General features: G+C 38.6%; 1 protein-coding gene across 11 annotated transcripts in view; it reads right to left on the bottom strand.

The window, feature by feature from the left end:
- LOC140190944 (probable E3 ubiquitin-protein ligase HECTD4) overlaps window positions 1-12,814 on the bottom strand; it is a 292,655-nt gene that overhangs the window by 83,820 nt on the left and 196,021 nt on the right. For all 11 annotated transcript variants that reach the window (XM_072247927.1, XM_072247930.1, XM_072247924.1 and 8 more), the window contains 2 exons: window positions 9,076-9,224; window positions 5,161-5,240 (listed from right to left, as the gene is read on the bottom strand). In XM_072247927.1, coding sequence (XP_072104028.1) covers window positions 5,161-5,240; window positions 9,076-9,224 — 229 coding nt within the window. The remainder of the gene's footprint in view (window positions 1-5,160; window positions 5,241-9,075; window positions 9,225-12,814) is intronic.

Raw genomic sequence — 12,814 nt, 5'->3', positions numbered from 1 at the left:
ATATGGGTTAGGAACATCTTTTATAAATTGGATTAAAACTTTAAATTCTAACCCTAAAGCTAAAGTAGTGACAAACTCTCAAATTTCAACACCATTCCAGTTAAAAAGGTCAACTAGACAAGGTTGTCCACTATCACCTGCTTTATTTGTATTGGCGATAGAGCCACTAGCAGAACTAATTAGAATTGATCCCGATATTATGGGTTTTAGAGTTAATCAGGAGGAATATAAAATTAATCTTTTTACCGATAATGTTTTGATCTATTTAACAAACCCACAACATTCGTTACATAAATTATCTTTTAGATTGGATGAATATGGGAAGGTATCAGGTTACAAAATAAATTGGGATAAAAGTGAAATTTTACCTCTTACTAAAGGAGACTATAGTCAATGTCGATTAGTAACCCAATTTAGATGGCCGGTAAATGGTATAAAGTATTTAGGTATAAGACTTGATAATGATGTAAAGAATTTATATAAATTTAATTATTTACCACTATTGAAAAAAATTCAAGAAGATCTTGACAAATGGATGATATTACCAATAACATTAGTAGGTAGAGTCAATGTTATAAAAATGAATATATTTCCTAGATTACAGTATTTGTTTCAAACATTACCAATACAATTGCCACAGAAATTTTTTCAAGAGTTAAATAAATGTGTGAGAAAATTTCTTTGGAAAGGTAAAATGTCAAGAATATCATTGGAAAAATTGACATGTAAATTTGCGTTAGGAGGGTTACAACTTCCAAACTTTAAAAACTATTATAAAGCAAATCAACTTAGATTTATTGCATCTTTCTTCGATGATCGAAAACCAGCATGGATTAAAATAAAACTAGACAAGACAGGAGAAAATAGACCTGAAGATTTTATATATAAATGGGAATCTAAATTGATACGGGAAAAGAAAGAATCTCCTATATTAACGCATTTGATTGATCTATGGAATAAGATAAATGTTGATAATGAAACACAGAAATCTCTATTAGCAAGGAGGCCTTTGTTCCAAAACAGACTTATTCCTTTTACAATGGACAATCAATTTTTATATAATTGGTACCAAAAAGGGATTAAATTTATAGGAGATTGTTTTGAACGAGGTACATTGATGTCATTGAACAATTAAAGGATAAGTATAAAATATCTAATAATACTTTCTTTTGTTACTTTCAATTAAGGGCTTACTTAAAAGGTAAGCTGGGTCAAACAATGTTTTTGCCAAAACCTAATGAAATTGAAATTTTAATACAAAAAAGGAAAATTAAAAAAATTATTTCTTGTATGTATAATTTGATTCAAGAACAGACAATTAAACAAGGAACCCATAAGTCAAAGCAAAAATGGGAAACAGATCTGAATATTAATATTGATGAAACAAATTGGTCAAGACTTTGTCTTGGCAGTATGACAAATACAATAAATGTTCGACTTAGATTAGTACAACATAATTTTTTACACCAATTATATATTACACCACAAAAAATAAACAGATTAAATTCAAATCTATCTGATAAATGCTTTCGGTGTAATCAAGAAATTGGTACTTTTTTTTATATTCTACTTGGTCTTGTTTTAAAATTCAACCCTTTTGGATAAATTTAAGAATCTTATTGGAACAAATTACTGGAACTCAACTTCCACATAACCCTGTATTATTTCTATTAGGTGATATTGAAGGGATAAAATCGAAACTTAAATTGAATAAATATCAGAAAGAATTTATAAAAATTGCATTGGCAGTAGCTAAGAAGACTATAGCAGTTACTTGGAAATCTGATTCGTATCGTTGGAATAATGAAATGGCTAGTTCTATTCTACTTGAAAAAATTACTTATAATTTAAGAGACAAATATGTAACATTTTTGAATATTTGGCGCCCTTATTTACAAAAGATAGGATGGCATATTTAAGTGCTCCGATAAAGACTTTGGTCACTTGGGGAAAGTAACAAATAATTATACCAAATTTATTTTGAATCCCATGGAGCATGTGGAAACCTTCCAATACCCAGGCAGTTCTTTTCTTCCTTCCTTTCTTTCTTTTTTCTTTCTTTCTTTTTAGGTAGGACTTTATATGGGAGGGGGGAGGGTTAAGGGGAGGGGGGAGGGTAGATTCTATTTTTTCATATATTCCTTTTGAAAATTCAATAAAAATTATATTACAAAAAAAAAGGAGGCAAAGAAGAGAATGACAAAGATGCTGGAAGGAAAGTCCTAATGTGTTTCACAAGATTGGTTTCAAAACAAAACTGCAGCTTTGAGAAGCGATGATATGATTCCTGTATTATCAAATGAGATGAATTGATGGCAGAGAAAGGCAGACTACCAATATGAAGGCAAATTTCACAGGAAATTATTTTGAAAATTAGAAAACAAGAACATGGCTTGCTAAGACCCAAAAAGTTAATGTATGGAGAGATGGGAAAGATGGATATGGTTCTTAATGAATGTTTACTGACATCAAACCAAAAGAGAAGCTACAATATAGCCAGTTTACCTGTGGTGGTTTGGGAAATATTGGAAGGGATAAAAACCTTGAAAAAGGAAGTATCATGCAACATCTTTGAAAACAGATAAATTATCAGGTTGGAATTAAGCTATCTCATCCTTTTAAGAGAAGTAAAAGGGAGGGGGAAGGGGAGAGTTAACCTTAATTTCCAATGCCCTTGGCCAAAGGTGCAGAACAGAAAGGCCATTAGTGCACTAAATTGTTTAAAAAGGATAAATTCAGTAATTTACTGAAAGCTACTAAGCAAACTGCAGAGGGACAGCATCTATTACTTGGAAAGACACAGATTAATCAATAACTGTTTAAAGTTAACTCTGATCAACTTGATTAATTCCTTTTGAGGCAGCTGCAGATGAAGTCAATGTTTGACGTGCTCAACATTGGCTACACTTATATGTAGTTTTTTTTCTTTTTACAGATTCTGTGTGATCAATGCAATCTGCAAGTTGGATCAAAATTGATTTAGTGACAGAAAGCAAAGTATAATGGCTAACAGATATTTTTAGTCATTGGAACATAGCATATGGTGGGGTTGCACAGAGCTCCTTTGCTTTTCTGTTTTGTTACACCATAAATGAAAATCCGGCCCCAAATATAAATCACTGGTGGCTCCAGAAGGAATTGAGTAAGGATGGCTGTTTATTCAATATAATAACACATTGGAATTAGAAACACGTGAGTGCTTTCTCAACCAGCTGGATGAATGATGTTAGGTTTCAGAAAACCTTACAAACAACAGAAAACACCTGCTTGTGATCATTCAGTATCTACATAAAACCACAACTTCTTAACAAGGTATCTGTTACTATTAATGTACATCCTAGTCATTAGTGCCTCTAAGTCACGAAATATGCTAACTTTCCTCAGGTGCAATATATTACCTTATATCACCTCTGATCTGGGCCAACATTTACATGCCAGGCAGCACCTAATTAATTAGCTTGTTTATTTCCGCTTTTTTCTTAAAGATGTGCTGGGTGGGTTCTGGCTATCGCTCCACCCCTGCATGCTTCGCGGATCAGTATCGGTCCGCGGCCCGGAGGTTGGGGACCACTGCTCTGAGACCTTACAACAAAAGAGTGGCAAGGAAGAAGCCATGGCTTCAAAAAAGCCATATCGTTGCCCTTAAAGGCTGTCCAAAGCGCCACTTAGAAGATACTGTAAAGATGTGGAAGTACGTCTTATGGCTGGATGAGACTCAAGTGGAACTTTTTGGCCTCAACACTAGGTGGTACATGAGGCATAAATCTAATATTGTGCATCAGCCAGGTACTGTAGCACCATCCTTACTGTAAAATATGGCGGGAGGTAACATCATGCTATGGGGATGCTTTTCAGCAGCAGGGTCTGGAAATCTGGACAGAATTGATGGGAAGATCAATGTTGCTAAATACAGAGAGATCCTGAATAAAAACCTGCTCACCTCTGCCAGGAAGCTTAAGCCTGATTTATATTTGTGCGTACGTGCTATGCCGTAGCCCTGATTTATACTTTTGCGTACCCCTATGCCGCAGCGAGCATGCGTAGTTGCGTCTGCGTCGCTCTGCAACTCACCGCCAAAACGCTAGTTGGAGGTGGGATTTCTATGCCACTGTGTTGAGTTTCTTCATGAGAGATGTGGACGAGGAAATGCATTTCAAATATTTTCGGATGTCGGCAGGTAGATTTGACAATTTGGTTCATCGTCTCCAACCATTTATTTCGCATCAGTGTACAGACATGGCAGAGAAAAGCAACTGGTAATGCGTAGAAGGAAATGCGATGCTACCAAGCGGACCAATCACAGTTGTTGCGGTCTGCGTCGCCATGACGTATGAGTTACTTTTTTGGGGAGGTGCATGTCACCCTACGGCATAGGGTACGCGATACCTATGGCATACATTTGACACAGAAGTATAAATTGGGCTTTAAAATAGGGAGGGAGTTAATCTTTCAGCAGGATAATGATCCAGAGCAACTATGGAGTGGCTTCAAATGAAGACAATTTATGTCCTTGAGGGGTCCAATCAGAGTCCTGACCTTGCCCTGATCTAACATCTCCAGCAAGACCTCAGGTTTGCTGTAATCGCCACTCCCCAACTAACCTGCTGCAGCTTGAGCAACTTTCCAAGTTGGAATAGGCAAACCTTGCTCTATTAAGCTAATTAAGACATCCAAAAGCTACTGGCTGTAATAGCTGCATGAGATGGTTCAACTAAGTAGTGAGCAAAGGGGGATGAATACTTTTGAACTGCTGACATTTCAGTTTTTGAGGGATTTTTTTTCATGCTTTACAACTGTCTGTCTTTTTGGGTCTGCAGTGAAAAAAGCAGCACGTGATTCACAAGTTAAAATTCTCAGTTAAATTGATCACAATCCCTGGTGGTAATACTCATTTATGTGAACAAAGGGTTGTGGCTGAATACTTTTTCAAGGCACAATGCCGTTTGCATACTATTAACATACTGAAGTTTTCATTTGCATGTCTTTCAAAATTCTGATGGGGTGAGCAGTGGAATTCAAACAATCACCATCTAAAATTCCAGGAAATTAGGAGCTGTCAAGATAATCTGAAGCAGTTCTGAAATGTTGATTGAATTTGAAATACATTAAACTAATAATAGTAATCAAAATTAAATAATGTGAAAAATTGTTGCCATTTACCAGGTGACAGGGTGACATCTAATCGGACACTCTTCCACTGCAGCAGACTGGATCCATTGTAATGCACAGCTCTCCCATTGCTGCATAAATAGAAAAGTAGCACACTGGAGTTTCTTGTTCTATAAATAGCACTTACAGCAAGTCCTTCCAAACGAACATGGGAAATAGGCCCTGATGAGTTTAAAAGATGCATATGAAGAAAAGCATGGGTAATTTTAAAAATGTATTAGATTTAAAGAGCCAAGGAATTAAAAAAAAAATACCAGAAAGCATCATCAGCTGGAGGAGCCCAAGCTGTAGTTTCTGAAGCTTGAGTAACCTCCAGTGTCACAGTGGTCCATCCACGAGATCCAGTGCATTTCCCTAAGTGGTTACTCCAGACTTTGATACCGCAGGAAGACATCGAATGGGTGATGGACAAAAAGGCAAAATAAGAGTCCTGAGAGTACTCTACTCTCTAACCAGTTTTAAATTCTGGATGCTAATAGAAGAGTTTATTCCACCCATTTCAACCAAAGCAACATGGGTCATTCTATTGTACAGGGTGGGAGAAGGGAGGGAGAAGACAGCATCAGTTAGAAGGGATTCTATGATTTAAAAGCGGACAGAGACTCCTGTGGCTGCAGAAGGCATTTTGCTTTCCTGGTGTCACTGAACAACCACAGGAAATGCTGGAGGGTGAAAAGAACAAGCAGAAGGTCACAGTCCACAACAGTACCAATAACAAAAGATACAAAATACAGATGGAAAGTATTTTTTGAACATTAGAATGAAATTAAATAACAGGGTTTGAAAGATAGTAATCTCTGGAATACTGCTTGCACAATGCATTTGTTTAATCTTTTTTACTCACTGATACATGGCTAATGAAATAGTGCAGGATGGGGGTGGGGAGAAGAGAAGAGAGTTAAGATTCCTGGGGTACCAGAACCACTCCAGGCTGGATAAGACCTTCAGAGAGCTAGGACCAACATCTTTCTGGGAAGGCTGATATTGTTCTTTGGGGGAGGTTTAAAATAATTGTCATGGGATTTGGGATGGAAAGCTGCTATGATAAATGAAAAAAGTACAAAAAGAATTGGGAGTAATAAATAGCACCAGAATAAACTGTGGACAAATACAAATCAAGAAAGAGTACTGGAAGGTAATGCAAGAATCAAATTTAATTTAAGGATCAATTATTTGGAATTACAATATTGTACCAGTAATAGTAACCTCACTGGAAAAGAAGATTAGATTTTAAATATTCTTGGTTACCAGCTATTCAGGAAAGGAAACAGCGATATTGATTAAGGGGAGAAGTTGAGTGCTGAGAAAAACGATGCGCTGTAATCAAAGGCAATTATATATATATATATATATATATAGATTTACAGTGGCATGCAGAAGTTTGGGCACCCCGGTCAAAATTTCTGTTATTCTGAATAGTTAAGTGAGTAGAAGGTGAACTGATCTCCAAAAGTCATAAAGTTAAAGATGAAACATTCTTTTCAACATTTTAAGCAAGATTAGTGTATTATTTTTGTTTTGTACAATTTTAGAGTGAAAAAAAGGAAAGAAGCATCATGCAAAAGTTTGGGCACCCCAAGAGATTTGAGCTCTCAGATAACTTTTACCAAGGTCTCAGACCTTAATTAGCTTGTTAGGGCTATGGCTTGTTCACAGTCATTGTTAGGAAAAGCCAGATGATGCAAATTTCAAAGCTTCAAAAATACCCTGACTCCTCAAACTTTGTCCCAACAATCAGCAGCCATGAGCTCCTCTAAGCAGCTTTGCCTAGCACTCTGAAAATTAAAATAAATGACGCCCACAACGCAGGAGAAGGCTATAAGAAGATAGCAAAGCGTTTTCAGGTAGCTGTTTCCTCAGTTTGTAATGTAATTAAGAAATGGCAGTTAACAGGAACGGTGGAGGTCAAGTTGAGGTCTGGAAGACCAAGAAAACTTTCCGAGAGAACTGCTCGTAGGACTGCTAGAAAGGCAAATCAAAACCCCCGTTTGAGTGCAAAAGACCTTCAGGAAGATTTAGCAGACTCTGGAGTGGTGGTGCACTGTTCTACTGTGCAGCGACACCTGCGCAAATATGACCTTCATGTAAGAGTCGTCAGAAGAAAACCTTTCTTACGTCCTCATCACAAAATTCAGCGTCAAAAGTTTGCAAAGGCACATCTCAACAAGCCTGCTGCATTTTGGAAACAAGTCCTGTGGACTGACAAAGTTAAAATAGAACTTTTTGGCTGCAATGAGCAAAGGTATGTTTGGAGAAAAAAGGGTGCAGAATTTCAGGAAAAGAACACTTCTCCAACTGTTAAGCAGGGGGGTGGATTGATCATGCTTTGGGCTTGTGTTGCAGCCAGTGGCACAGGGAACACTTCACTGGTAGAGGGAAGATTGAATTCAATTAAATACCAGCAAATTCTGGAAGCAAACATCACACACACCGTCTGTGAAAAAGCTGATGAAAACAGTATGGATTCTACAACAGGATAATGATCCTAAACACACCTCAAAATCCACAATGGACTACCTCAAGAGGCACAAGCTGAAGGTATGCCATGGCCCTCACAGTCGCCCAAACTAAACATCATCGAAAATCTGTGGATAGACCTCAAAAGAGCAGTGCATGCAAGACGGCCCAAGAATCTCACAGAACTAGAAGCCTTTTGCAATGAAGAATGGGCGAAAATCCCTCAAACAAGAATTGAGAGACTCTTAGCTGCCTACAGAAAGTGCTTACAAGCTGTGATACTTGCCAAAGGGAGTGTTACTAAGTACTGACCATGCAAGGTGCCCAAACTTTTGTTTCAGGCCCTTTTCCTTTTTTGTTATTTTGAAACTGTAAAAGATGGAAATAAAAAGGAAATCTTGCTTAAAATGTTAAAGAAATATGTCATCTTTAACCTTATGCCGTTTGGAAATCAGGTCATCTTTTACTTGCTTAGCTATTCACGGTAACAGAAATTTTGACCAGGGGTGCCCAAACGTTTGCATGCCACTGTAGATACATTTATTTATTTCTAACTAGGTCTCTAAATGTCCCTTTAACAACACTTTCCCTGTTTACATGCATATAGAATATTTTTGCATCCCTTTTTACCTGCCGAAAGTCTGGTCTTATGCTCTCCTGTTTGCTACCCTTATTTTCTGTTTAACTTCCCATTTGAACTTCTCATAATCAGCCTAATTTGATATATGAATGAAAAGTGACACGAGGATTCAAATGGGATAAGTTTCTGAAAGGACAGAATTTACAAGGCTGAGAGGGGGGGAGAGCAGGGGAGTGGAACGGGACGGATTGCACTCACACAGAGATGGCACAGACCCAGTGTTCACTGAAACAATTCTGATTCTGCATTGCTAAAATGCAGCAGTTTCACAAACTGATATGCAGTAGATTGATTCAACTAACAGAAATGAGGCCAAAATACTCCAACATGTCAAATATGGAATTTTAGCCAGAAAAAATAACATAAGCAGAAGCCTCATGAATACTTTTTTTCTTTCAATGCATCTGTGAGTCATCTTTCCATCACTTAGTCTTTTCAGCAAATGACTTGAGAAACTTCTTGATGTGTGCTATGAATATAAAAACTACTTATTTATGACAAAACAGGAGAAAGAGCACCTCATAGAAAAGTTAGGGTATGAAAAACAGATGAGAAGAGGAATACTGAATAATGATGAAAGTATTCAACCACTACCTGTTTGGACAAAGTATTGCCCATTCAAATAGATTCTTAAAATGAAAACAGTTTATCTTAACTTTTTAATTTCAAATTTTAATGTGGCAATAGCCAAATTTAATCAAATTATCTACCAACGCCAGTATCAATGATAGAAAGGGAAGTAAAACTAAAGTTAAACCATCCCGTTTTCCAAACAATTAGCTGTAAATTGACAGTTTAAAGGCACATACTTGTGGAAGAGGCAGGTTCCAACTGGATTTGTCCAAGCTCCATCCCTTTTCTCAGCTTCTGTTGCAAATCCAAAAGACACAATGGGGCCACTGTCGTCATCTGTGTCTCCATACGAAACAATTTCCAATTCCCAATAAAATGATGGTGCCTTAAGAGAAAACAACCAACCATAAGCTATCCAGTCTGCTGTATGCATTTAACAACAGAGAGAACATGCACACTCTAAGCAATATGATGCAGCTTTAAAAAAATGTACCTCATTTAATCAGTTTTGAATAAGTAAAGGCATCCGTTAGTCTTGCGAGATCATGGATCTGTGCCTGGAAAGTCTTCACTCTCCAGGGCGCAGGCCTGGGCAAGGTTGTATGGAAGACCAGCAGTTGCCCATGCTGCAAGTCTCCCCTCTCCACGACACCAATGTTGTCCAAGGGAAGGGCATTAGGACGCATACAGCTTGGCACCAGTGTCGTTGCAGAACAATCTGTGATTAAGTGCCTTGCTCAAGGACACAACACGTTCCCTTGGCTGGGGCTCGAACTCACGACCTTCAGGTCGCTAGTCCAATGCCTTAACCACTTGGCCACGTGCCCACACAGCAGGATAGCTAGAAGTTAATAGGTGAAGCCTGATGGTAGGAAAAATAAATGACTGGAAAAGAAGGAATCTGATGTGTGAGGAGAATGGACCATGGGAGAAAGGGAAAGAGGAAGGACACCAGGTGAGGTGATAAGCAGGTGAGGAGAAGAAGTAAGAGGCCAAAGTGGGGAAAAGAAGTGGGAAGAGGGAGGGAAAAAAAATTCTGGAAGGTGAAATCACTGTTCATGCCATCAAGTTGGAGGTTACCTACATGAAATATTAGGTGTTGCTCCTCCATTTGAGAAAGGCCTCATTGTGGCAAAAGAGGGGGTCATGGACTGATATGTCAAAACGGGGATGGAGATAGGAATTAAAATGGTTGGCTCCCCTTTGTTTGGGAAAGTCACTCTTACAATAGCAATGCTAAGTAGGGAGAAAGAGATTCTAGAAAAGGAATCATGGCAATCCAGTGCAGGTAGCTGTTCTACAAGCAGCAGCACAGAGAAACAGCAATAGAGATTTCTGAGACATTGGCAGTCTATTTCCCTTCACAGATGCTGCCCAACCTGCTGAATATCTTCAGCAGCTTATTTTTGCACAGGTATGTGGGTGCTTTATTAGTTCGGTACATGAATAACTGCAGCAAATACCCTTATTCTGATAGCCAGCAAACCAAATCACGATAAAGTTTACAAGAAATAGATAAACAGGACTTTGAAGGGAAACTTGGAGAAAATTCCACTGTGTAAAAAAAAAAAATTATCGGAAGGTGCAGGATATATACATCCCAAAGAGGAAGAAGTATTCTTAAGGAAAGATGACAGCTGTGGCTAACAAAGCCAAAGAGAGTGCATGTAATAGAGCAAAAATTAGCGGGAAGATAAAGGACAGGGAAGCTTTAAAAGACCAACAGAAGGCAAGTAAGAAAGTCATTGAGAAGGTAAAGATGGAATACAAAAGTAAGCTACCCAACAGTATTAAAGAGGATACCAAAAGTTTCTTCAGATACGTAAAGTGCAAAACACAGACAAGAGTGGAAATGATGCTGGAGAGGTAGTAATGGGGGACAATGAAATAGCGGACAAACTGATTAAGGATTTTGCACCAGTCTTCACCGTGGAAGACACTAACAGTATAGTGGAAGTTCTAGGTGTCGGGGGCATGAAGTGTGTGAAGTTACCATTCTGGAGAAAAGCTTCTTGGGAAACTGAAAGATCTGAAGGTAGCTAAGTCACCTGGACCAGATGGTGTTCACCCCAGAGTTCTGAAAGAAGTAGCTGAGGAGATCATGGAGGCATTAAAAAATAATCTTGCAAGAATCACTATATTCTGGAATGGTTCTGGATGTCTGATAAATTGCAAACATCACTCCACTCTTCAAAAAGGGACAGAGGCAGAAGAAAGGAAACTTATAGGCCAGTTAGTCTGACCTCAGTGGCTGGGAAGATGTTGGAGTCTATTATTAAGGATGAGGACTCAGGGTACTTGGAAGGCACATGATAAAATAGGCCTCAGGCAGCATGGTTTCCTCATGGGAAAATCTTGGCTGACAAATCTGTTGGAATTCTTAGAAGAAACAGCAAGCAGGGTAAACAAAGGAGAATTGGTTGATGTTGCATACTTGGATTTTCAGAAGGCCTTTGACAAGGTGTCACACACAAGGCTGCTTAACAAGCTATGGGCCCATGGTATTTCAGAAAAGATTGGGAATAGAGGGAGCCTGTTCTGCTGGCTGACGGTGACTAGCAGTGTTCCACAGGGGTCTGTGTTGGAACAGATTCTTTTTATGTTATATATCAATGATCTTGATGATGGAATTGATGGCTTTGTTGCAAAATTTGCAGATGATATGAAGATAGGCGTAGGGGAGGTCGCTTTGAGGAAGTAGAGAGTCCACAGAAGGATTTAGACAGATTAGGAGAATGGGTAAAGAAATGACATGGAACACAAAGTTGGGAAGTACACATGCACATTGGTGGAAGAAATGGTTGACTGCTTTCTAAATGGAGAGAAAATACAGAAATCTGAGGTGCAAAGGAACTTGGGAGTCTTTGTACAGAATTCTCTAAAGGTTAATTTGCAGGTTGAGTCCAAGGTGAGGAAGGTAAATGCAATGTTAGCATTTATTTCAAGAGGACTAGAATATAAAAGCAAGGATATAACTTTATAAAGCACTGGTGAGGCCTTACTTGGAGTATTGTGAGCAGGTTTGTTCCCCTTATTTTAGAAAGGATGTGCTGAAACTGGAGTGGGTTCAAAGGTGGTTCATGAAAATATTACAGGATTGAATAGCTTGTCATATGAACAGTGTTTGATGGGACTGGGCCTGTATTCACCAGAATTCAGAAGAATGAAGGGTGCCCTAAATGAAACCTATCGAACAGTGAAAGGCCTTAATAGAGTGGATGTGGAGAGGATGTTTCCTTCGGTGTGAGAGTCTAAGAACAGAGGGTACAGCCTCAATATAGAGGGGCACCCTATTAGAATGGAGATGAGGAGGAATTTCTTTAGCCAGGGAATGAAGAATCTGTGGAATTCTTTGGCACAGGCAGCTGTGGAGGCCAAGTCTCTATGTATATTTAAGGCAGAAGTTGATAGATTATTGATTATTCAGGGCATGAAGGGATACAGAGAGAAGGCAGGAGTTCTGGGCTGAGAAGAAAATTGGATCAGCCATGTTGAAATGGCACAGCAGGATCAATGGGCCAAATGGCCTATTTCTACCTCCTATAGCCTATTATCAGAACACCACAAGCTCTGGGAATATGTGAAATAACAGAAAATACCTGTAAACTCACAGATTAGTCAACACCTTATGACAAGATTTATAACTGGAACAGAGATCATATTCTAAGCAAGGCACTTCCAAGGTACTAAATGTTTTTCTGTTCAGATGTTGACTAGCCTGCAATAAGTTAGTTTTTACTTCTTCGTCTATTTAAAGTCTGGAAACAAACTACTTGGATGCCAGAGTTTTGAAATAATAGAAAATGCTGCAGATACTCAAGCTGGTGGCACAGTGACATCAGCGCCGGACTCCGGAACGAAGGTTCCTAAGTTCGAACCCAGCTCCCGGGCACGCTTTCATCCGTGCTGGGTTGAGTGTCGAGCTCGCAACTCGGCCTTGTAAAAAAAAAAACTGCACTGTGAGAAGGACGTCGG

Source organism: Mobula birostris, chromosome 31 (genome assembly GCF_030028105.1).
Source record: "Mobula birostris isolate sMobBir1 chromosome 31, sMobBir1.hap1, whole genome shotgun sequence".
NCBI classification, from domain to species: domain Eukaryota; kingdom Metazoa; phylum Chordata; class Chondrichthyes; order Myliobatiformes; family Myliobatidae; genus Mobula; species Mobula birostris.
This window is presented reverse-complemented; position numbering and strand designations above follow the sequence as displayed.